Source organism: Phascolarctos cinereus, unplaced genomic scaffold (assembly GCF_003287225.1).
Source record: "Phascolarctos cinereus isolate Bilbo 61053 unplaced genomic scaffold, phaCin_HiC Scaffold_9;HRSCAF=440, whole genome shotgun sequence".
Taxonomy (NCBI): domain Eukaryota; kingdom Metazoa; phylum Chordata; class Mammalia; order Diprotodontia; family Phascolarctidae; genus Phascolarctos; species Phascolarctos cinereus.
The window spans coordinates 219,349,068-219,375,447 of NW_027556402.1; the positions used below are offsets into that span (position 1 = coordinate 219,349,068).

At 41.5% G+C, this 26,380-nt stretch overlaps 1 protein-coding gene across 2 annotated transcripts; it reads left to right on the forward strand.

The window, feature by feature from the left end:
• Positions 1 to 5,180: 5,180 nt before the first annotated feature.
• HTATIP2 (HIV-1 Tat interactive protein 2) lies at positions 5,181 to 25,133 on the forward strand. Of its 2 annotated transcripts, none has more exons than XM_021001991.2 (6): positions 5,181 to 5,263; positions 6,637 to 6,832; positions 8,098 to 8,205; positions 19,392 to 19,529; positions 22,622 to 22,683; positions 23,576 to 25,133. In XM_021001991.2, exons 2-6 carry the CDS (start codon positions 6,638 to 6,640, stop codon positions 23,799 to 23,801), a joined length of 729 nt encoding a protein of 242 aa, XP_020857650.1. In that variant the 5' UTR covers positions 5,181 to 5,263; position 6,637; the 3' UTR covers positions 23,802 to 25,133. The 2 variants fall into 2 exon arrangements, with proteins under 2 accessions (XP_020857650.1, XP_020857649.1); XM_021001990.2 differs by lacking the exon at positions 5,181 to 5,263 and adding an exon at positions 5,325 to 5,433.
• Positions 25,134 to 26,380: the final 1,247 nt, after the last annotated feature.

Genomic DNA, 26,380 nt, shown 5'->3' on the forward strand with positions numbered 1-26,380 from the left:
GTAGTGGAGGTAGGCCTTAAGCTGGATCTTGAGGGTGGGAGGGGAGGCAGCTCAGTGGATAGAGCTCTGGTCCTCCTAGAGTCAGGAGGACCTGAGTTCAAATCCAGCCTCAGACACTTACTAGCTCTGTGAACCTGGACAAGTCACTTAATCCCAATTGCCTCAAAAAAACACCATGAAGGGTAGTAAGAACAAAATTTCAGCAGAGTATTCCAGACAGAGAGGACAACCCAAGTAAAAAGAATGGATCTGGGAAGAAGTGTGACATTTTCAAGAGACCATGAGAAGACCATACCATCGTGACTAGACCTATAGGTAGAAGAAGGTAAGGTTAACTGGGTAGTTGTTAATTTTGTGATCTCAGTGGGGTAATGTCTCGGAACAAACTCCGTATTACATATGTGGCTGGAGTTGTTTCTAAAAATATTTCCCATCACAGACTTGGTTCCTACTGGAACATTGACATCTTGCCACAATTGGAATTGGCCTTAAACTATCACCAAACACCAGACACCTGGGAAAAGTCACTTACGCAAACACACCGTCCCCTCGCTGCCTCCTTGAAAGTAAATACACCAGGCAAGAGACCAAACAACATTCATGTCAGGGAAACTTCATGGGAAGGACAGAAAACATCACAGCCTCATTCTCCAGGCCTAACTAGATTGGTACTCTTTCTAGTCTGGGACCGTTGATTCTATTTCTTTTCTATTCCCCTTGATGCCTAGCACATTGCTGGAAAGATAATAGTAATTGCTGTAGATAAATATTTTCTGGCTGATTGATTTCATTTGTATAGTGTAAAAAGCCATTTTTGAACTTTCTTTTCAATATCTGCCAATTAGATTTTATCCCTTGTTTTGTACAAAGTAATGAACTGTTGGTTTCTTATTGAATAAGGGCAGAGGGCCATGTCTTATTCATCTTTGTGGCTTTCTGCACTCTAGCATTGGGCCTTGGACAAAGCAGATGCACAATATTTCTCTGCTGAAAGAATGAATAAATGAGGGTAGCTAGGTGGTGCAGTGGATAGAGCACGGGTGCTGAAGTCAGGGAGACCTGAGTTCGAATCCAGCCTTAGACCAAACACTTGACACTTACTAGCTGTGTGACCCTGGGCAAGTCACTTAACCCCAATTGCCTAAAAAAAATTTTTAAAGAAAATGAATGAATGACATAATATAAATTATTCTAGTTTTTGTTGGATAAATTTTGCAAGATTAGGTAAACCAGCCTGGGAGGGGCAGAACAGAAAACAAAAATGCTAAATAAAAATAGAGGAAGTAGTAGATATAGTTTTATAGAATGAGACTCCATAAAGGAACATGACTGGAGAGATAGAAAGTCCTTAAAAATAAAATTAATAGATGGAGGTAATGTTGGGTTCCCAAAGGCTGTATCCACAGAATACAAGCTCTGGCTGCTTCTACCATGATGGAAAGGCTTCATCTCTATGAAGTTAGCTACTTGGTGATAAAGTCAGTATCTGTGGCATCCCATGAAACAAAACAGCAAAACAGCCCTAAGCCCTGTGCCATCCCTTCCACATCTATACTGTTGGTGGTGTGATGTGGAAAAGGGAGAAGAAGGTCCTGAGAATTGCTTAGTTTCTAACTTATTTATGGAAGCCCATGAATAAGAACTACATAAGAGGAAAGGTCAGAATGGGTTGATATGTACTATTGGAAGAAATACCACAATAAGGAGACCATAAGATCCATTTAAGTCAGGAGTTCTTAACCTCGGGTCCACGAAGTTGTTTTACAGATATTTTGATAAATCTATTTAAGTTGGTTTCCTCTGCAAACTTTTGTATTTTACATTATGCAGTAAAAACATTTTTCTGAGAAGGGGTACCTAGGCTTTACTAGATTACCATTAGAGTCCACCACACACACACAGACACACACACAAAGATTAGAAACCTGTGATCTAAATTAAAAGCAGAATTAAGGGGGGTGGGATAGGATTAAGGGAAATATACTTAGTTTTTTACAACATGACTACTATGGAAGTGTTTTGCATGACCACACATGTTAACCTGTAACCAGTTGCTTGCCTTCTCAATGAGGGTGGGTGGGGAGGGAGAATGGGAGAAAATTTGGAACTCAAAGTTTTAAAAACAAATGTTAAAAAAGTTATTTTCACATGCAACTGAGAAATAAGATATACAGGAAATGGGGTATAGAAATCTATCCTGCCCTACAGGGAAATTGAAGGGGAAAGGGATTAGAGAAGGGCGGGGGAAGAGATAGAAGGAAGGGCAGATTAGGGGAAGGGGTATTCAGAATACATGCCATCTTGGGGTAGGGGTAGGGGATGAGATGGGGAGAAAATTTGGAACTCAAAATCTTGTGGAAGTGAATGTTGAAAACTAAAAATAAATAAATTAATTTTTAAAAAAGCAGAATTAACTACAAATGACAGCTAAGAGGAAAAACATCTGAGAAGGCTGAGATGGCTCCATTAAGAACTCTTCTAACGAACTCAGATTTTAAAAGTAAATGTAGAAAAGATAGACACTGAGGAAGAATACCAAAGAGTAGCAAAGATTTGTAAGGAAAGTGTCTATAGGTGCCATTTAACTACCAGATAACCTGGTCTGTTCATTAAAAAGGATTAGAGGGCAGCTAGATGGCCTAGTGGATAGAGCACTGGCCCTGAAGTCAGGAGGACCTGAGTTCAAATGTGCCTCAGACACATGATACTCACTAGCTGTGCGACCCTGAGCAAGTCACTTAACCTCGACTGCTTTGTGCAAAAAAAAAAAAAAAGATTAAGCACTGGGAAAGTCCTGCTCTCACCTTGGCTGTTATGGACTCCATCCATTGCTTGGTCTCAGGAGCAAGATCTATAACCAATGAATGGAAGTGACAAAGAGGCCATTTGACCCTATGTAAAGAAAAGCTTCCCAACAATTAAAGATAATAAAACTAATAATAGTTAATGTATAGAGAATGCTATAAGGTTTGCATAATCCTGTAATCCTTTCAACAACCCTTCGAAGGGCGGCTGGGCTCGGCAGAATTAGGAAGATTCATCTTCCCGTGTTCAAATCTGGCCTCAGACACTTACTAGATGTGTGACCCTGGACAAGTCACTTGACCCTGTTGGCCTCAGTTTCCTCATCTGTGAAATGAGCTAGAGAAGGATGACAAACCACTCCAGTATCTTTGCCAAGAAAACCCCAGATGGAGTCACAAAAAGTCAGACACAACTGAAATGAATGAACAACAATATGAGGTAAATTATCTCTATTTTGCCAAAAAGGAAACTGAGGATCAGACCTTCATTGAGGTCCTGAATTCCTTCGTTTCTACTGAAAAGCCTTTCTTTCTACTCTTAGGATAACCCAGTTCTTCCTGTCAGGCCCAGTTCAACACCCATCTCTTCAATAATGCTTTTCTTGATTGTTCTAATATATGCAAGAATGTGCTGATAAACATTTAACAACCAGCTCTTAAAAAATGTAGGCAGGACACATTTTAAAGTTTAGGCTGTATTATTAATATTTTCTCCTTCACTTAAGTGTAGATAAGAAACAAAACAAGAATTCAAGCCTTGATATGTAGCTCCTAGCACACCCTGAATATGTCACCTGCTCTGAACTCCCACACTTACCATTTGTCCTACAGAATTGAGCACTGGGTTACATACTGTTTTGCATAATGTGCCCATTTTACCCCATTGTGTTAGTTTGGGGACATAATACCATATGCTGCATTTTTCATTCCTATTGTTTTTATACCATTATCACCTCACTAAGTGCCAGGCAAATTGTGAACCCATGATCTTAAGAACAATAAAACTTAAATAATAATGCTTTAAATAAAATGCTTTAAGGTCTACAGGGTAGTTTCCTGGCAAGCACCCTGTGAGTCAGATAGTGCAAATATTACCCTCTCCATTTCCTCTGTGAAGATGGTCATCTCTCTCTGGCTTTGCCCTCATTTTCTTTTTTCTTTTTTTTGGGGTAGGCAATGGGGTTAAGTGACTTGCCCAGGGTCACACAGCTAGTAAGTGTCATGTGTCTGAGGCAGCATTTGAACTCAGGTCCTCCTGAATCCAGGGCTGGTCCTCTATCCACTGCACCACCTAGCTGCCCCGCCCTCATTTTCCAAAGCTGCTCCCCCTATTCATAAACTAGGTTTTTTTAACTTAAATTAAATTTATTTTAAGTTCCAAGCACTCTATTCCTTCTCTCTCTCCCTCCCTCCCTCCTTCTACCACTGCCTCTCCTTCTTTTCCCCTCCTACTCTCCCCCCCCACTTTTCTCCCTCTCCCTCCTCTTCCCCTTCGCCTTCCTCCTTTCTCTCTTTCCCTCTATCTCTCCCCCCTCCCCCACCTCTCTTATGTAAAACCATACTATGAATACTTCTATTAATCAGTCCTTTCTCTGGAGGTGAATTGCATTTTCCTTCATACTTTTCCTGAACTTTGGCATGGAAACAGCAAAGCCCAAGGCTGGCACAGCTGAAGGGAGTTAATCATTGACCCTCTACGCCCTGATTTTGGAGTCCAAGGATTTGGAATTCAAATCCCACTTCTGGAGCTTTCTACTTATGTGACCTTTAGCAAGTTAGTTAACTCTCCTGGGCCTCAGTTTCCTCATCTGTAAGAGGAAGAAGTTGGACAAGCTGGACTCTGGAGGGCCCTTCCAACTCTTGAGCTAGCATTCTGTGGCTCAAGGCTGTACTGCACAGCATAGAATGCTGGATTTAGAATTTGGAGGAACTGAGGTCAAATCCTGTCTCAGACACTGACTCCAGATTGTGTGACAGTGCGAATCACTTCACCACTCCCAGACTCAGTTGCGAATCACTTCACTACTCCCAGACTCAGTTTCTTGTTCTTTACAATGCGGATAATTACAGCATCTACCTCACTCAGTTGTTATAAAGGATTAAATGGAATGGAGCACGTATGAAGAGCAGTATTGCTGCATTGCGTCTGTGAACTCGGGGATTTTCAAGGAAACTGGCCAGAATGGGTACTCCTTTCTCTCCTGGAGATGTGGTCACCTTGGGGTGGTGGTGCCTGACTTGTCCCTGCTCAGGCCCCGAAAGCCCTGCCACCCGGGACAGAGGCCGCGTAGTCCCTTTCCCGGGAACTTGTAACTGACACCACTGGTAAGCCCCGGGTGCATCTCTGGTCCAGATGCCGCAGAGTCCCGCCCACCTCTGGACTGACGCTAGCCGGGGGAGGCGGTGACTTGAGTCATCTACCCGGAAGATTCGGAGGCCTGCAAGAGCCCTGGTCTCAGGTTGGGGAACAGACTGGGGGGCGGCCGAGCAGGGGGCCGCGGGGAGGGCCGAGGGGGATGCCTCAGGGCACGGGGCTGGGGGTGGGCGCGGCCGTGCTGCTGCTGCTCTCCGCGCTGCTTCTGCCGAACCTGAACCTGGAAGGCCCGGAGGAGGAGCCGCCCGGCTCCAGGTAGCGCCCCCCTGCTCTGCCCACGAGCAGGGAGCTGTCTGCTCCCCACTGTCGCCCCCACGGGCTGGGCAGAAGGGCGGCTGTGCCTCCCGCTGCTGGCCACGGGAGCCCTTCCCTGCGGCCGCCTCGCCTGCCTTCCTCTTGGGTTGTTTGTACTTTACTCGAGATTGGGAGTGGTTCCTACTTCTGTAGGAGAGAGAAGAGCCCCCACGGAGGCCCTTGCCCGGGTGCCCTTTGGGGTGGGACATTCAGACTCCCTGTATTCCTTATTCTAGATTCCAGGTTTGTATTTTTGGAGAATAAGTAGAGGAAGGCTCCTTTCCGGGGGCTCAGGTGAGCATGGATTCCCATGCTACCTGACTCATCGGTTTCTCCACCCTTCCTTCCTCCATCCCTCCATTATGGATAAGACAAAAAGATGAGAAAACACCTCTTGTCTTCTCACCAATCCCAGATTCTCCCTGTAAACAGCCCCCCACCTCCACCCCACCAAAAACAAGATTTAGAGCAAAATCCAGAGTCCAAGATGAGGTCAGGCAGGACAGCTAGGTGGCTCGGTGGGTAGAGTGCTGTGCCTAGAATCAGGAAAACTTGAGTTCAACTCTGGCCTCAGACCTTACTAGCTCTGTGACCCTGTGCAAGTCACTTAACTTCTCCCTTAATCTGCTGGAGAAGGAAATGGCAAGCCATTCCAGTATCTTATCCATAGACAATATAGTCCACAGGGTTATGAAGAGTCAGACTGCATAACAATAACAGGACAAGCTTGAAAATAATAAGATGTGGGCTTTTTACCAGCTCACTGGGCCTTTCACCAGACTACTGTAAGTGAGGATACCTATGTTCAAGTCCTTGCTTTGGGTTCCATTCTCTTAGGAACATAGACTTAAAGCGGGAGGGACCTAGGAGGTCATTTAATCCAGTGGCATCATCTTGCAGATGTGGTAACCAAAGTACAGTGGCCCATGGGACTTGCCCAAGGTTCCACAGGTAGCTAAGTGTTAGAGCTGAGACTTTAACCTAGACTCTCTGGCTCCTGATCTTTTCCTATGATTCTTCTACTTCTCATCCTTGGGCTAGTGATCTAATCCCTTCTCTGAGCCTCAGTTCTTGATCAGCAAAATGCATTATAAGGGGAATTTTAAAAAACAACCTTACAAATTCTTGCAAGCCTCCAACATTTGATATGTCTCTTGCACACAGCATGGTGGATACAGAAACCCTGCCAAAGTGTCGGGAAGACTTCAGGATGCAGAATAAATCAGTGTTCATTCTGGGGGCCTCAGGAGAAACTGGCCAAGTGCTTCTCAGAGAAATCCTGAAAGAGAACCTGTTTTCTAATGTCACCCTCATTGGGCGAAGGAAAATAGAGTTTGAAGAGGAAGCTTATAAACATGTGGTAACGTATAGGGTGTTGTGGGTTGGCAGCGATTGCAGAACACTCAGAATTTACCCCATAGGAACTTTTTATGATTAGTATATTTGAGAACTACAGCACCATCTTGGCCCCAGGGTTGGCTTCCAGAATTTGGTAAAGGTTGGCCTTTCTGGTTATTTCCTTTTTACTCTGGGCCTTCTTTATGCATCTCACTTGATTGGAGAGGTTGTGTGTGTGTGTGTGTGTGTGTGTGTGAATTCATCATGTGTAAAGCACCATAAACCCAAGATTTAGGGGATTGCACATAGGAGTCAAGCACGCCCAGTCCCAATTAGTGTTGGAGGCATGGAGGTGTTTGTGGAAGGAAACTCAGCAAATCACTCAGCCTTTTTGTGTCTTGGTTTCCTTACCTCTAAAATGGGCGCAATCTTATTTTGCCCATAAACTTTATAGGATTGTTGGGAGGATCAAATGCTAGGAATGTATGTTAAAATGGTTTGAAAAGCTTAGAGAGTTAGAAAAATGCAGAGTGTTAGGCCCTGGGGATACAAATTGATCAGAAGCAAACATTTGTTAAGTGCCTACTGTGTGTCAGGCATTGTGCTAGGCTGGAGGTTCAAAAATAGTTCCTACCCTCAAGGAGCTTAAAATTTAACTCTTGGGGGAGATGCAAAGATACAAACCCTGTATGGGTTGATCGTCTTGTCCATTTGAGGCTGTTTGCTGGATGCTCTTCTGACAAAAACTCCTTCATTGCACATCAGAGTACCTAGACATTGATGTTGTGATATCCGTTAAAGCTGTGGAAGTACAATTATTCTGGTAGCTTAGCACTAGGCAAAATTTTCACTTCTGCAGTTGGGGAGAATAGGGTCAAGTCAACAAGCATTTATTAAGTACCTACTGCATGTCAAGCACTGAGCTAAGCCCTGGGGTAGGCAATAATAACTGAATGAGCAAAATATTTACATTTTCATCGTTGTAGGGATCTCTTTCTACCAGATCCGCAGCCCACCTGTGACTTAATACATAAGTCTTTGGGGAGCTGCATAGAAATTTTCATTTTGGCAGGGATGTTAACTGATGAATTATTTTATACTTCTCCTTTGTGTCCCTTAGGGATGTTAAGATTTAGTTTTCAGCCCTTCAGAGAGAACATGCTTCATGTGCGGGAGAATTTGTAGATGTAGATGTTTGATAGACAGACTCTTGCAGTGTCTTCCATTTCATTCTTTAAAGCTGTCTAACAACACGAAGTAATTTTTATCTGTGTGCTTATTACTTAGCGTCAAGAAGTGGTGGATTTTGAAAAGCTTGATGAATATTCCTCAGCTTTCCAAGGCCATGATGTTGGATTTTGTTGTCTGGGGACTACCAGAAGCAAAGCTGGTGCGGTAAGAAAGGAGAAAACCCTCTGGACCTTCATGTTAGAGGGAAATCTCCAAGATCTCTTTTCTTCTCATCCTTTCTTCTTCCATTCCACCTACTCAAGTACTGTTGGCCACGCTGAGAAAGACTTTGTGTGATCTCCCAAGAGAGAATCATCATTCAGGATTCTATGCTACTCCATTCTATGTTGTATTCTGGAACGTACGGAATAGTCATCCTTGGTTTTTCCCCTCCTAATTTATGTTCCTTTCTCTTTCTTCCTTTCTTCTTCACTCTTTTCCTCTCTCCCTTTCTTCCTTCCTTCCTTCTTTCTTTCCTTCCTCCCTCTGTTTGTTCATTCACTTATTCATTTGTTCATTTATTCATTCATTCATATCAATTAAGAAAAAACTCAACAAAGACCAGTTGACAATAGACAATATAACCGTGCCTCATAATATATGCAGTATTTGACATGCATTTTCTCCCAACCTGTCTCTTGAGAGGAGGAAGATAGGTTTCCTCTTTTCACTGGTAATTTCAATTAACTTGAGCTTGACAGCATTTTAGGGTTGTTTTCATGAACATTGTCTCATTGTATATAGTATTTTCCATGCTGTCTGTCAGTTCATACAAGTCTCCTATTTTTCTGAATTCTTTATGTTAATTCACATGGAGCAATAATAATATTCCATTATATGTATTGTAATAAGTGAGTACCAGACTTAGCCAAATATTTGAGAAGTTGCTAGATATTTCCTTGATACTCCTATTTATAAATTGTGCTGAAGTCAGAACCTTGAGGACAGACAAGGTTGCCTGGGGACAGCTGCCAGGACTGGCCTGCCGCTGGGCCTGCTGCCTGCAGCTTTAGTGTAAGGAGCTGCCCAAGAGGATGAGAAAACCTACCGTCCATAGTCACATATCAGATATTGGGAAGTTCAGTCATTCAGTCAAGGAACATTTAATTAAGCTCTTATTATGTGTAAGACATTGTACTAAGTGCTGGGGAGACAAAGAAAGACAAAAACTTGGTCCCTTCAAGGAGTTCACATTGTAATAGAGAAAGCAACATGCAAACAACTCTGTACAAATACATAGTCAAAATGCAGATATATGTGCAAAAATATGTACAGGAGAAATGGGAGGTAAGTGCAGAGGGAGGGCACTGGTAGTGGGGGACATGGGAAGGCCTCCTCCAGAAGGTGAGATTAGAGCTGAGTCTTCTAGAAAGCCTGGAAAACCAAGAGGTGGAAGGAATGAGAGGAAGTATTCCGGGTGTGGGGGAGAGCCAGTGAAAAGAAATGAAGTTGGGAAATGAATTTTCATATGTGGCAACGGCAAGAAAGACCAGTGTGGCTGGGTTTGTAGAATCTCTACAGGGGTGTGGGGTTTGGAAGTGTCAGATGACTGGAAAGGTAGGAAGGGGCCGGGTGCCAAAGCCCATTAAAAGCCAGACAGAGACTTTGACATTTGATCTTGCAGATCAGAGGTATCAAACTTGCATCTTTCAGCCCACAAACAGAACTCTGAGTGTAGCCTGAACCGGATTTTTAACAAAATAAACAAAAGTGCAGCACAACATAGAGCCTATTAATTTGTGGTTTCTAAGGTGATATGCAGCTGGCAAGAGTCTTTTTCTATGAGTTTGACGCCAGTGCTGTAGGGAGTAGAGAGCCACTGAAGTCTATTGAGTAGGTGAGTGACCTGGTCAGATGTGCACGTTAGGAAGGTTTTGCCAGCAACTGAGTGGAGGATGGGGCAAGACCTACCAGTAGGCTATAGTCCTATTGTAAAGTGATGAGCGCCTGCCCCAGGGTGGCAGGTATGTGAGCAGAGAGAAGAGGACTTATAAGAGTGATGGAAAAATGACAGGGCTTTGGCAACAGATCGGATATAGGTGTAGGGGTGAGTTGAAGCAGTGAGTCAAAAAATTGGGTCATAGAGTAGTGGAGACAGGGTGAATTGACTAAGCGTAGGATCCAAAAGCCAGATGAGTCAGAGGCCAATGGGGTTGGTAAATGTGGATGAACATCTTCCTAGCCACACAGGGAATTACTTACTGATGGGGAGACCTTGCCATAGCCCTTTGGCATGCTCATGGAGCCCTGCCACCATGTTCCCTATAAGGTTCTTTTTTTTTTTTTGGTGAGGCAATTGAGGTTAAGTGACTTGCCCAGGGTCACCCAGCTAGTAAGTGTTATGTGTCCGAAGCCAGATTTGAACTCAGGTCCTCCTGACTCCAGGGCTGGTGCTTTATCCACTTCGCCACCTAGCTGCCCCCACAACCCATGACCCTCGGACCTGACAGTGGTGCTCTCTCCTTGTCATTGTGAGTCATTAGGTCTGATTAATTGTAACTGGCCATTGTTTTTGTCAGTTAATTCTATACCTGTCTCCCTCCTCCTTCCCCTTCAGCCTCTTTTCATGCTAGACTTTACACATCAGTGATAAAGCATCAGAACATCTAGACACGACTTAGCCCCTAGTGATAACTGAGCCTTCATTAATGATTCAGCCTCAGATGATGATTCAGAGTTGTTTAGCATGATTTCTACTTTTCCATCTTCTCATTACTAATACCTTAGCTCAGCTCTTGTTCGGAAAGATACTCTCTTACGTTTTCGCTGCAGTCTGAGAGGCCTGTTTGTTTGTTGACATGAGGGCATCATGTGGCACACTGCAGTAGAAAGGTGCTTTGGGGTCCCTGTCTCTTCTGCAGGAGTTAATTTACTGCCTCTAATTTCTATCCGGAGCATTGTTTGTTTCCCTTGGCAAAATTTATTTGCTGAGGATAAAGAGCATGTGTAATGAGTAAGAAAAATGTGATTCCTTCCCTTAAGGCTTATTGTCAAATATAGGTAAAGGAGGCTCACGTAAAATACACTCACATAGTCTTCCTCACCAATTGTGGGTGATCCCAGGTCACTGGCAACTAGTGCATAAAGCTGAGATGCCGGTATATATCTTCCGATTTTCAAAATAGACACCATTTGGAAAGTTAGACTTTAAACTCGGTCTTGGAAAGAAGGAAGAGGTGATTAGGCCTGAGAGAGAAATGTGCAGTGGAGAGCACTCATGGACATCCATTACTACCTGTGTGACTTTGGGCCAGTCACTTTACCTCTCTGGGCCTAATTTGCCTTATCTGTGAAATGGAACTTGGTCTAAATGACTTCTCACATCCATGAGCTCATGAGGATAAGTAAAAGCAGGCAGCGATCAAGAAAATATTTTTGTGTTTCAGTCTTTTAAATGTTGCTTTAGTTTCTGGAGTAGGGAGTGGCACATCCTTAAAGGAAGCATTTGATTGATTGATTCATCTAAACTACATTTATGTGGAATTTTCCACTGTTCCACATGGGACCTTGCTGATTTTCATGATGGTTCACTAAAATCCAAGACTGTTTTTAAGCCCAGAACCATCTGTTTTCATGCTAGAAAACAAATCTTTCTACAGGTAACTGTAAAGCACTGTCTGGTAGACTTTGTTGTATTCAGATTTTGTAGAACTATGTGGTCCATCAGTAGGAAGCAGGCTTCTTTTTTTCTACTTCTAGCAGCTTTTTTTGTTTTTGTTTTTGTTTGGAATTTGATCTAGTCTTTTATCTATTGAAATGAGATTTTTTTTCTTGCCCACCCAGACATTATTTGTTCTGGCTGTCCTATTTCAAAAACATGACATGAAGGTGGAAATTTTTAGTAAGTTTAAAGGTGAAAGAGAATCACATTTTGTTCAGTTGTTTTGCAGTCCTGTCTGACTGTTCCTGACCCCATTTGGAGTTTTCGTGGCAAAGATACTGGAGTCGTTTACTATTTCCTTCTCTGGTTCATTTTACAGATGAGGAAACTGAAAAAAGCAGGGTTAAGTGACTTGTCCAGGGTTACACAGCTAGTAAGTGTCTGAGGCCAGATTTGAACTCACGAAGATGAGGCCCACCTAGCTGCCCTAGAATCACATTACTTCTGTTCTTTAGAGGAAAATGGTATGTGCAGTTGAATGTGCCCTAAATTTGGGGCACTTTGCAAGTGACTTAGAAGTATGGCCTTGGGCAAAACCTTTACTTATTAGACCCTCAGTTTCCTCATCTGTAAAATGGAGATACTTCCTGCCTCTTTATCTCTTGAAGTTGATGTGATTACCATTGTGACCTTGAGAATGTTGCTTTGATTTTCTGTGGGTTTCCATATCTGCAAAATGACATGAGGTTTTGAAATGGCCCTTCTGGCTCCAGATCCTATGAAGTCTGCATATGAAATAATGTATGTCATGATTTTTAACCATACATAAAAGATTTTAGTAGTAATACCATCTAATGAATATTAAGTGTTTGCTGTGTGCAGGGGCAGATGCCATGTTTAGATAAGACAAGACACCTGTCCTCAAGGAGCTTATAGCCAGCTAGGGGCATATGGAGTATACTCTTTTTTTTTTTACTTTAATGGGCATTTGTGCAGAGCTTTGATGAAAACTAGGGACTTTGAAACTTGGAGGTAAGGAGTAAGTTCCTTCTGTACATGGGGGACAGCTTATGCAAAGGTACAGAGAAGGCAGATGAGCAGATGTATGGGAAGAACAGCAAACAGGCCAAGTTGACCAGTTACGTGAAGGTTAGTAATATATCCTAAGGCTGGAGAGGTAGGTCAGAACCGGATTGAGATGGGCATTAAATCCTAAACAGAAGAGTTTGTATTTGATCACAGAAAAGAGGTAAGGCTCACATCATTCCTCTTTTATGCTTCATGTTAATTTCCATTAGATCGGGCCTGGCACATAGTAGGCATTTACTGAATGCTATTGTATCTTTACACAAGTAAAGGACAAACTAGAACAAACTCCCTTCTCAACTCCACCTTTAAGAATCCTAGGGGGCCTCTAGGTGGCGCAGTGGATAGGGCACCGGCCCTGAAGTCAGGAGGACCTGAGTTCAAATGTGGCCTCAGATCAAACACTTGACACTTACTAGCTGTGTGACCCTGGGCAAATCACTTAACCCCAATTACTTAACTAAAAAAAAAAGATCCTAGTTCCTTTAAAGGCTCAACTCAGGTGACATTTCTTCTGTGAAATCTTTCCTGAACTTTCCAGATGCTAGCAATTCTACCTTCCTGTCATTACTTTTCCATTACTTATCTGTGTATGTGTTTTACCAGGACTAAGGAGAACGTGAGTTTCAATGGGGCAACAAAGGAGTAGGGAGCGCCATCTTTTTGTGTCTTTATATCCCTAGTGTCTATAGTTGTACAGTGACCTTGCGTATGGTAAGTGGTTAATAAATGTGTGTTGAATTGGAAAAAGAAAATGATAGGGGGTCAGTGGAGTTTATTGATCAAGAGAGTAACGTGGTTGTTCACCCCTGTACTTTTGGATTAAAAATGTGGAGGCTTTGTGAAGGATAGATTGGAGAGTCAGTGAATTGGTTAGTAAAAAAAAAAAAATTGAGCACCTACTGTGTGCTAGGCATGGTGCTAAGCACTGTAGTTACAAAGAAGGGCAAAAGACTGTCCCTATTTGAAAGAAGCACGCGCAGTCTAATGGGGGAGACAGTACGCAAAAGTGCATACAAACAAGCTTTATGTAAGATAAATTGGAAATAATCAATAAGGGGGGGGACTAGAATTTAAAAGGACTGGCGCTTAGCAGTCGAGGGAGGTGCTATTGAGATGAAATATTTGTGCCAGGTTGTCGCTTTTAGTTACCTAGCTTAGAAGCTGGCTGTTGATTTAATACTTTAGAACATAGGGATCAGAGCCGGGAGGGATTTTAGAAATAGTTAGTGGGGAAACGGAGGCAGATTCCTCAGCTACTAAGTGGTAGAACTGGGATTGAATTCCCAATCCAGGGCACTTTTTACTATCCCAGCCAATCAGTCAACAAGAATGCATTCAGTGCGTACCATCTGCCAACACTGTGTTCCTTGTTAGGAACACAAAGATAAAAAATGAAATAATCCCTCTACAACAGCAGCTCGCGTTCTGTCATATCCTATTCGAGAGGCAGGTGGCAGTGCGTGGAGTTAGGGAGACCTGAGTTTTGAATCAGATCTCAGAGGCTTACTAGCTGGGTGTGACCCTGGCCAAATCACATCAGTTTCCTCATCTGTGAAGTGGGGATAATAATAGCTTTTACTTCACTGGGCTGTTGTAAAGAACCAAATGTGATAATATTTGTAAAGCTCGGTGCCTGGCTCACAGTAAGCACTTAATAAATGATCCGTTTCCATTCTTCTTTTCTGTTGATGAAGATGATGCCTCTTAAGAAACTCTGTTACTTCTAGAAGATGTAGAAAAAATGTTGGGACAGTTAGGTGGTACAGTAAATAGAGTGCCTGGAGTCAAGAAGTCTCATCAAATGTGGCCTCAGACACTTACTAGCTGGATGACCCTGGGCAAGTCATTTAACTTTGCCTCAGTTTCCTCATCTGTAAAATGAGCTGGAGAAGGAAATGGCACACCACTCCAGTATCTTTGCCAAGAAGATCCCAAATGGGGTCATGAAGAGTTGGACACGACTGAAATGACTGAACAAAAATAAAGAAAGAAAGAAAAAGAAAAAAATTGTCAAGGGAGGTAATGTAGACAAGCCCTAGATTGGAAGCCAGAAGATTGTAGATTTGAATATTGGCTTTTCCATTTGTCTTGTGAATGAGCTAAGGGAAGCCGTTCAGCTTTGTTTTCCTCATCTGTAAAATGAGGAGATCAGATTATATGATCACCAGAATACCTTCCAACTCTAAAATCCTATATGTAGTATCCCTGGTGCCATAGAAATAGAGTGCCTTTGTTAGGATTTTTCCTTTTAAGAGGGTTTTCATTTGAGGAAAGAAAGAGGAATAGTGGCTGGACTTTGGGTGATGTTAAATCCTTTGCCAAATGTGTCCCTGCTTCACTTATTATGGCTTAGAAACTGCTCTCTCCCATATCGAATAGTTTGTGTTCTTTATTTCAAACAAACAAACAAAATGGAGTTTAAGGCCTTAATTTTTTACAGAAGTGTCTTGGAGTGTGGCCTATTAAATTAAAATTTGAGGGTTTGTGTCTTTTATGTATGTGTTATTGTTGGTCATTGGGAGGGCATAGATGTTTAGTAAGGTCCTTTCAAGTCAGCTGCCTTTCTTTGAACAAATAGAATCTTCCGCCTTCCAAAGGGTTGTGGGAGTTAGGCTGAAGCTTGCACACAAAGGCACCTGTGAGGCGTCTCATGGCTCACATTTAAGTGTGAGTTCTGTCTTTGGGAGCTGGCCACATTAAAGAACCCTTGCCCGATTTGGCTTTGAGATTTGTTCTCCAGCTAAAAGGCCATGCGTCAGGGTGAGGGAAATGAAATTCAAAAATTGAGTGGGCATAGTGGGGGAAGAAACCCAGCGGTGTTTCTAATCTGCTTGGGAGCTCAGTGGATTTGTAGAATTGTGGATTATCAGGCCATTGATTGCTAATAAAACAATATTTAGCTTTGTCCCCAGGACCAGCAATGGAGAAAGGTATGGGCACCTTGTCAAACAGGCCCCATTGAGCGGGGATGATGGGTTAAGTGTGGGGCTCCAAGTGGCAGCGTGGGTGCTCGTCCCCCTAGGAACGGTTGTCAGTTGTTAGCGAGGCGGGTGAAAGGAAGGACGCCAGCGTCTGATGGCTGGGGTAGCATTGATGTGAGGTAGCGGACTAACCAGATTGAAAGAGTCCCATGGTATTTATGTCACTTTAATTTTCCTCCAACAATCGGAGACGACAGCACTCTATTAACAAGAGGCTGATCCAGAACTAAAGCTAAATAAATTAGGGTCTCCGTTTAATCAAAGTGTCCCTTTACTGGCCTTGGATTAACAGAGACAGCGTCGGTTTAGGGGCTTTTGATTGGCTGAGCCCTTCCCTTTTTGAGAAGTGGATAAAAGACAGGGAGTCTTACCACAGACACTGACAATAATCCTTCCAAATAGTGCTCCTTAAAAAAAAAAAGTAGGAATTAATATTTCACCCACCAATTTTGGCAGTTTGGTGCATAAAGTATCTGATTCTGAAAATTAGAATTCTGCTAGTGGGAGAGAGAGTGGGTAAAGAAGAAAAGCAGAAACAAAATGAATCTTCGTGTTACCAAGCAAAAACTAATGGGAAAAACTTTTAAATTGAAGAAACCCTTTTAACTGAGCTTGTAACTTAGGTCCCTGCCTAGGGAAGCCACTTTCCTGACAAGGGCTGTTTGGATCTCAGGCTGGTTTACACAACACTGATTCCAAAAAGAATTGGAGTCCATCTAAGGCAGGCCGGGAAGTGTTTAAGATATAAATAGTTTAACCTTCCTGAAAGCAAAGGATATACTGTAAGTACAAAGTGCACATGGATTGAACTGAGGCTTGGAACATCTGAATGCCAGTCCTGGCTCTCATTTAATCTTGGGGGAAGTTCTATCCCTAAATCTGGGAATCAGTTTCCTTATCTGCAAATTTAGAGGGATGAGCTAGATCATAATATCTTAGATTTGGTGCTGGAAAGGACTTCAGAGGTCACATGTATCATTCTTTGAATTTGTCCCTACTGCCCCCAATGGTTCCTTTTTTGGACTAGACTTATGATTTCATTGGCAAGGGTTCTCAAAAGTGTGGTCCACTCACCCATAGGGTTCCCTGAGACCCTTTCAGGAGGTCCACAAATCAAAACGATTTTCATGATAATACAAGATATTATTTGCCTAAAATCTTCTCCTCTCTTTTCCGTATGAAGCAGAATTTTCTTCATGTATTTCAACTAAAACTACACATCACCACAGATTGAATGCAGAAGCAGATATGAGAATCCAGCCATCTTCTATTAACCTAGATACTTAGAGAATTTTCAGAAATCTGTAAAATAATGCCATTTTTAATCACTAATTTTTTTTGGTTTGTTTTGGAAAATATAGTTACTTTTCACCAAACAAATTACTATATAATGGGTTTATTATCATAAATGAAGTAATTAATATTTTTTAAATGTACCCATTTTCATTTCTAATATGGTAAATATAGATAGATATTACTCACATAAACAGAAGATTTGGGGAGTCCTCAATAATTTTCGAAAGTGTAACTTAGTCCTGGGACCAAAGACTTTTAAGAACTGCTAATGTAGGGAACTCTTGGGTCAGAAAATTCTTTCCTCCAAGGCAAATCAGCACCTTCTGTGCAACTTAGAGAGCTGCCTCAGTCAGCAAGCAGTTAAGTGTCGTGCCCAGAGTCCTGTAGCCAGTATAGGTCAGAGAATGGACTTAAATCCGTCCTAGGGAGGAAGACCTAATTAGTCTTCTTGTTTCCTCCTGCTGTATAACAGGTCCATGATAGACACCGAATAAATGTTTGTTATTGAGTTAGTCTAATCCAGCTCATTCACTTTACAGATGAGGAAAATGAGACCCAGATTGTCTAAATGACCTTCCCAAGGTCAAAGGCGATAAATGGTAAAGTCTAAGATTTGAACCCAGGCCCTTTGACTCCAAAGGGCACAAACACCTAAACTTAATTTTTGGTCATAAGTATTATCTATGTAGAAACAAAGAGGTTGACTTTCAAAATAGTATAGTAGTAACTTGTCCAGCATTTAAAAATATTATTTAATATTAATAATAGTAAATTAAGTAATATTAATTAATTAATAATATTAATTAGTTAGAATCAGAATTGACATCTCCCAGCTGTAAGGATTCAAAGCCATCATAATAAACGGGGTTGGCTAATTTAAGAAGGTACATGAAAATTGACATTTGAGCTTTATTTTTATCTATCTCTTATTTATGGGATATTGTTTGTGGGATACCAGGCTATTGTGATAACAATGCTCATTCTAAAGAACCAAGGGCCATCCAGTTACTTTTCTGGCTAATTTTTTTTTTCAATTGTCCTTTCTTTGCTTGGCATCTTGGCAATGAAGTTGTATTCGATTGGTGGGTTATTTTATTTGTTGCCACATGAGACTTAGAGGGTTGAACTAGGTGATCCTAAGATTCCTTCCAGCCCTAAATCTATGGTTCTTTGATCTTCCTTCCCCGTTGGCACTTGGCTAGTTTGCTTTCTCAGTCTGCTTCAGACTTTTTTTTTTTCCCTACAATGGTGGTCTTCCATGTGTATCAAGATCATGCCATTCTGGTTACTTTGCCCTGGGTAATGTCAGAGGCTTCCAGGTAGCTGAAGATAGCTGTCTTTCCTAAATCTTCTGTCTGGACTATACTTACCCAGTTCTTTTCAACTGTTTCCCACAGGTTATGGTTTGTAGAACCCTCCTCATTCTAGTTTCCTGCCTCTGGGCAAGTTCTCTTTGTTAATGTCCTTCTTTAAAATGTGGTGCCCTTGCTAGCACAGGGTAGGATTATTTGAGAAGATGGTCTTGGTTCATCAAGTCAGTCAAATTGTTATTAAGCATTTATTAAGTGCCTACTACATGCCAGGCACTATGCTAAGCAGTAGGGATACAAAGAAAGGGACACATACACACACACACACACACACACACACACACACACACTTGTACACACACACACACACACAGTCCCTGTGCTCATGGAGCTCAAAGTCTAAAGAAGGAGAAAATATGTAACCGTACAAAATAAGATATGTTCAGGGTAAATTGGACATGATCTCTGAGGGAAGGCAGTGACATTAAGGATGAGGAAAGGTGTCTTGTAGAAAGTAGAACTTTAGCAGTCTTGAAAGACGCTAGGAGCAGAGGGGAGGAGAGAGACAGCTCCAGTTATGGAGGACAACCATTAAACATTGATTTGAGTCAGGAGATGGGGTGCTGTTTGTGGGGAACCGAAAAGAGGATCATATCCCTAGTTCTCAGAGTTTGGGGATAAGAGTGTAAGGTATAAGAAGACTGTGAAAAGCTTATCATTTAACACACACAGTAAGCTTAGAGAGGTCAACAAAATACAAGAGAGATGGAGGTGGTAGAAAAAAAATGATCAAGACGAAAGAAGTGGCAAGTGTCCTAACCTTCAGTTCCTTTTCCTGGGCCTCTTGTGTTTGTCTCTGTCATCTTTCTTTGTTTTTCCCCTTGCAGCTGTTCTTTTTCTTCTTTCTGCTTGTCTATACTTGGATCCTTTCTTCTTTTGAATTTCAGCACTGCCTTTGGATGTAGCTTGGGTGCAAGCCAGAAACAAAGACTAATCTTTAAAATGAACCGAGAGACACGATCCCAACTCACAGCCACTTGGAAATCACCGTTACATCTTTTATTCCTCCTGCAGGATGGATTTGTTCGTGTTGACCGGGATTACGTGTTGAAGTCTGCAGAGCTGGCAAAAGCTGGAGGTTGCAAACATTTCAACTTACTTTCATCTAAAGGAGCCGATAAGTCGAGCAGTTTTTTATATTTACAAATTAAGGTTTGTGTATGTTCCTATTTTTATAAACTGTTAAGAGACTTGGCTGTTCTAAATGATGACTTGATGAGCACATCTGGTCAGTGTGAATTATGATGACCTTGAATTTTTACACTTATGAAGAGTATTTTACTGAGGGAAAGGGGCGTCTTCAGCTTTGGAAATAATTTTAGGTTACCTTACATTAGAAAATATCTCTCCATACTGATCTCTAGTGTTTATTTAGATTAGTCATTGAGAATTCTCATTTATCAAGTGCAGCAGCTTAAAATTGCATTAACTTTTCTAATAATTTCATCACACCGTTGGCATATGGTGAGCTTGTGATCAACTAAGTCCTCTTATTTTCAATAACTCCTCCTGTCTTCCTCATCCTGTACATATGTAATTGACTTATTAGACCTAAATCCAGTTCAGGTCAGTAAAAGATCATCTGACCAAGAGGTTTTTACTAAAGATTCCACTCAGCCCAGCCCTATTAGGTAGTTGGTAGCATTCAGGAAGGGGCAGCTAGGTGACTCAGTGGATAGAGCACTGGGTCTGGAGTCAGGCAGATCTGAGTTCAAATCCAGTCTCAGACACTTACTAGCTGTGTGATCCTGGGCAAGTCAGTTATTCCCTGTTTGCCTCATTTCCTTATCTGTAAAAAGGGAACGTACTAGAGAAAGGAATGGCAAACCACTCCAGTGTCTTTGCCAAGAAGATCTCATGGACTTTGGACATGGGGTCACGTAGAGTTGGACACAACTGAACAACAAAGCATTCAGGAGCCATGGTCCTTCACCCTGGAAGAGCTGCATGGTATTGTTTCTTTAATTGACATCTGTCCTATTGTCAATGAAAAGTTTAAGATAAAATTTTAAATCCAAAGCTGAGTGCATTCTCAAAAGGAAAACTATACAGTCCAAATAATTTATAGGTATGAATTCTAAGAAGCAAACAGATTATTTTTTTTATTGTTGGCATAAAACAATTCAATGGATAATTTAGGGGGAAAAAAGGAAAAAAAACATTCAGAGCTAAATGCATTAAGATGAAAAGAATTCTGTATTTTCTCAAGTTTATGTAGTGTTGCTTCCTTGGTACCATTCACAGATTTAAACATTCATAGAATTTCTTGTCTTGGAACGAAAGTGGCTATAATCAGTGGTGCCTGAAGCAACATCTTTTCTGCTAGATTGTTTTGATTGAAAAATTTTTTTCCTGAAGAATCTTATAAATCACTTTGCCTAACATAGAGAACTGGAGTTTCATAGTTTCATAAAATTCAGCTCTCGAAAGGACCTTAAGGATCATGTAGGCTCCCACCTAAATTTTATGGATGGGGATGTTAAGGTTCTTCAAGGTGAATGGGTAGAGTCAAGGTCATACAGCAAGTCAAATGACAGAGCCTGAGTTAAGACCTGTGTCTACTGACCCCCAGGGAGACAAAAACCTCAAGGGCAATCCCCTCAAAAGATGGCACATTGGAACAAATAAAGCAGCAGATGAGGAGTCATTACTAGCTGTATAACCCTAGACAGGTCGCTAACAGCTTAACATCTCTGGGCCAAAGTTTCTTCTTCTGTAAAATGGGAATAATAATATGCTTCCCCCGGGTCAGGTTTGTTGAGGAATGGTATGATGAATATGTGGGTGGAGGAATGGACCTACTGAAGTGGTTCATCGGCGGAAACCCTGTGAGAGCCACTGGTCTGGAATATTAGTTTAAGACTAAAGAGACATTTTTATTTGTGTTATCCTGCACTTTTCTTCTTGTTTTTGCACAATCTCTGTGATTTCCTCAATGCTGGGAGCTCCCATTTAAGAACTTTCTATCCCAATGCAGATCAGAACTCTCTCTGTAACTTATAGTCTTACACCCTTGCCTAGGGCTATACTTACCTTAGCTCATACATGGCCCAGAGGTTATCACAGTAAGAACTTGAACCTAGGTCTTCCTAACTTTGAAGTCAACTATAAGTCCACTACATCACACTGCTTCAATGTGATATTAGCCTCCAACTACTGACCCCTTGGCTTCCTTTAAGTCCCAGCTGAAATCCCACCTTCTACAGCAGCTTTCCCCAACCTTTTTTTTTTTTTGGTGAGGCAATGGGTGTTAAGTGACTTGCCCAGGGTCGCTCAACTAGTAAGTATCTGAGGCCAGATTTGAACTCAGGCTCAAATGACTGCAAGGCCAGAGCTCTATCTACTACTGTGCCACTTAGCTGGCCCTGCACAGCACCCTCCCTCTCCAACTTTTCTCAATGCCAGCGCCTTCCTCAGTAAATTCTTTCCTATTTATCCTGGATATAGCTTACTTTGTATGTGTTTCCATATTGTCTCCTCCATTAGATTATAAGCCCCTTGAGGGCAAGCATGGTTTTTTTGTGTTTTTTAAATATCACCAGTGCTTAGCACAGAGCCTGACATAGGTTAATAAATGTTTATTGATTGATCAGAAATTTATCAGAGAATTTAAGAACTGGAAGGGGCCCTCAAAGAAAACTTTGTCCGACTCTTTAGAATTGAACTTTTAGGAGGTTAGTTAATCTCTTTGAGCTTCCATTTTACTATTAGGGATTTGGATGTGGTAGTCTTTTCCAGATTTAAAATTCTCTAATTTTATAATATTCATGAATCTGATCAAAGTCCTGTTTGTACCAGTGCTCCATCACGACACGGAGGAGACCCTGGGTTCTTACACATAATACTGGTGGGACCAAAGATTGGGTAGGACCTCTCCATCTGATTTGCCAGGATGACTTTGTTTTGAATCTAAACTTTAAAACTACTGGTTTTTGAGTCATCTTTGCTGTAGACTTTGCTTCTTGTCCAAGAACTAGCTTGACTAAATGAGGAGCAGGTGATGAATTTCTCAGGTCACTTACTAGGGCACAGAGAGGCTGTAATCTGTGTTTGTGGGTGGTGTGCCCACAGTGCTGTAGTCATGAATCCTTGGAATATTGAAGGAAATGAATCATAGGGATAACTCAGACTTTTGGAGCTTGGCTACTCTGCAGAGGGTGAAGTCACTCTATCTTGAGCTCATCAGAGTAGAGCAGGGAGCAGTGAGTTGGCTTTGAGTAAATACTGATGATTTATATTTTTAGGGTGAAGTAGAAGCCAAAATTGAAGAATTCAACTTTGATCGGTACACAATTTTTAGGCCTGCGTAAGTATTACAGTGCTCCATAGACTTGCCTTCAGGAGTAAATTAGGCTTTGGGGGAAGCTGATACTAGCTCACGTATTTTAAGGTCCACTAAAAAGCAGGTAGCTAATCTTACATTTTGGGAATGTCATATTTTCTTGTACTGTATAATGCGAAGCTAAGGAACATCCTCAAGTCCTAGATAAAGCCAGGGATAGGTCATTTTGATAGTGTCAGGAACTTTGGGCTTGTACATTACACTTGACTTAAAAGATTATGGTTTTCAATCCTTGTCCCTTCAGGCATTCCCCTGGCTTTTATTCTGACCTGTCTGTCTGGTCCAGAAATGGACAACAAGCTGGCCAAGACAGTTTATTCCTTCAACCCCCTACAGCAAGGGTTCTCTGTGTGTGTGTGTGTGTGTGTGTGTGTGTGTGTGTGTGTGTGTGTGTGTGTGTGTGTATGTGTGTGTGTCTTGGACTCTTTTGGTAGTCTGGTAAAGTCTATGGACTCCTTTGAATAATGCTTTTAAATGCATACAATAAAATACATAGGGTTACAAAGGAAACCAATGAAATTGTTATACAGTTATCACTATTTTTTTAAAAAAAGAATTCACAGCCCTCAGGTTAAAAACCCCTCATTTAAAGAAAGCAGGGTTAAGGAGAACTATTCCTTCCTTTCTGTCTTTGGGCAGGGTGGTGTGAGTTTGTCTTGCTGATGTCCCCTCCCTTTGCTCTTGGGAGAAATTGGCATAAAGATGCTTTTAGAGTAGTTAGGAAATACTTATTGGGCATTATTAATTGTCTCCTTAATTTTTTTTTTCTGAAGCATCAGGTGAAATCTTATACTCAAATTCTCTCTAATTATGCATTTTATCCTAATATCTTTGTTTTTCGCCTTGTATATTTTAGAGTCCTATTATGTGACAGAAAAGAATCTCGCCCAGGTGAGTGGTTGGCCAGAAAATTCCTTGGTTCACTACCAACCTCTTGGGCCAAAGGTCATTCTGTACCTGTTACAACTGTTGTTAGAGCAATGCTTAATAACCTAATAATGCCAAGTGAGAAGAAGATGGAGTTGCTGGACAACCAGGCTATCCATAACCTTGGGAAAGCAGAAGACCTTAACAAGCTATGACTACACTGGGAAAAATGCCTTTGACTCTCATGTCATAACCAGATTGATGTTGTAGAGCTATATTGTTTACATATAATATAATGTAATGATTTGAGGCCTCTTGGTGGAACAGTTGATAGAATACTGAATTTGGAGGCCAGAAACTTGGGTTCAAATCCTGCTCTAGACACTAGCTATGTCACCCTGGGCAAATCACTTAAATATCTCTCAGCCCTAGATTCTTCATCTGTAAATGATTATTATAAATAATAACACCTACCTAACAGGGTTGTTGTAAAAATCAAATGAAATAATGTATGTAAAGCTCTTTGCAAATCTGAAAACACTAGCTATATTATTTATCTGAAAATAGTAATTCTCAACCTTTTGTTTTTTTTGAGGCAATTTCACTTAAGTGACTTGTCCAGGGTCACATAGTGAGTAAGTTCCAAGTGTCTGAGGTTGAATTTGAACTCAGATCCTCCTGACTCCAGGGCTGGTGCTCTATCTACTGCACTACCTAATTTGTACCCCCTCCCCACTCCTTTCTTGGAGGAAATCGGGGTTACCCAACTTCTTTAAATGTCAGATTTCATGGATCTGACCCACATATCATACTTGTGGTATCAGCTATTGAGAAAATATCCAATCAAAAAATCTGCTATGGGACAGCTAGGTAGCAAAGTGGATAAGTTCTGGCCTTGGAGTCATCAGGACCCGAGTTCAACTTCAGCTTCCGACACTTGACACTTACTAGCTGTGTGACCCTGAGCAAGTCACCTAACCCCAATTGCCTCACCAAAAAGCAAAAATAAAAAATCTACTATGAATTCAGTGATACTTTAAAATGATTTAATATTTTTATTAATAACAACATCTTTATATTTTTTTAAAAATAGCAATTTATATGCCTATAAAACATTTGATCTATGGAAGGTAGGTTTATTTATTTACAATTTTGCCTGTTAATTCCTTTATCCTTTGCAATGAGCCTGTGGTCCTCTGGAGGCCTGCAGTTGAGAATCAGTGGTCTAGTCAAAACTTTGTGGTCTTTTCCTCAATCCATTAGAACCCCAAATAGTTCTATTGCATGTTAGTTCTGGTCCATTTTCCTAATAAATTGTAAATCCTGCTTGTCCTATACAAAGTTCTCCTTCATTAATTACAAAATTGTTTTAGAAAAAGGAGATAACTTTGGGGGCTTTTTTCTCAAAAAATGGAAGCATGGTTATAGTGATCCAATTGTTACAAATTATAGAGGTTATGCCATACTCTATGGACATGGTGGTTTAAATGAGTCCTGTGCCTTTACTAATTATTTGTAATGTACAATAAAAGGAATTTCTCTAATAATATTGTGGTTCTTGAATTAAGCAGAAAAGCAACAAAGCTTACATAGAACCTTTGTTAACTTTTTTTGTGTCCTGGACCCCTTTGGAAGGCCTAGCGAAGCCTATGGATCCCTTCTCAGAATAATATTTTAAAATTCGTTAAATAAAATACAGAGGAATACAGAGGAAACCAGTTATTTTGGAATGTAATAATCAGAATGACTACAAAGCAGGTTCATGTACTCCATGTTAAGCACTCCAGAGGAAGGCAGTGCCTTGGCTCTAGGTACCAGTGCTAGAAGAAGACCCAAAAGTTACTAGCTGGGGGCTTCCTGCTGTTCTGTTAGTGCGGGAGGGTGGAGCACAGCACCTGACACAAAGTAGGTGCTTAATAAAAGCTGGTTGACTTGACTGTCCACTGGAATTTACCCAGAACTCCTTAGTGGTTAGTGGGCTATCTCATTCAGATTCATGACAGCTGAAGTTAAGGTCTTTGATCTTTCACGTGGCTGGGTGGCTGGGCTCAGAGCTGAACCAGGAGAGATTAGGGAATCTCTGCAAATCTCTGACATTACACCCAAGGCCCTGACCAGCTCTGATTCCCCACTCTAACATCCAGCCTCTGCTTGGGCACCAGTGGTGGCAATCTATTCCAAACTAAGTCCTCGGGCATTTATTAAGCACTTACTGTATGCCAGGCACGATGCTAAGCACTGGGAATATAAAATACAAGCCCTCAGGTAGCTAACATTCTAATGAAAGAGATGATGCTGTTGTTTTGTCCTTGGAAGAGGACCAATGACATCATGAGGGTGATGGATTGACTTCCCAGTGAATTGGATGTGAGCTTTGTGTAGATGTCAGCCTCACTCTCCTTCAGTGAAAGAAGACAACCCATGAAAGGCAGCAGAAATGGGCAGAGGAGAAGATACCCACACTGGGGCTTGGGAATGAAGCCTGGAGGGAGCAGAGCCAGGAGAAGAGTGGTGAATTGCTGGGTGGAACAGTGCCTCAAAATGGAGGGAGTTACAGGGGCAGAAGGATCATCCAGGGTGAGAAGGGAGCTGGGACAAGGTAGAGAATTTTGGAAGTGAAGCTGGGAGAGGAGTCAAGATGCTTTATTGTAATCTAATTCCTACCTTTTTCAGTTCTCCCCTCCAGAGACTGAATATTCATTCTCCATTTCATAAGATAAACAACTTTTCAAATATTTGAAGACAGCTGTCATTTTCCTTCTCTTATACCCCCAACTTGTTCTCTATTCTAGGC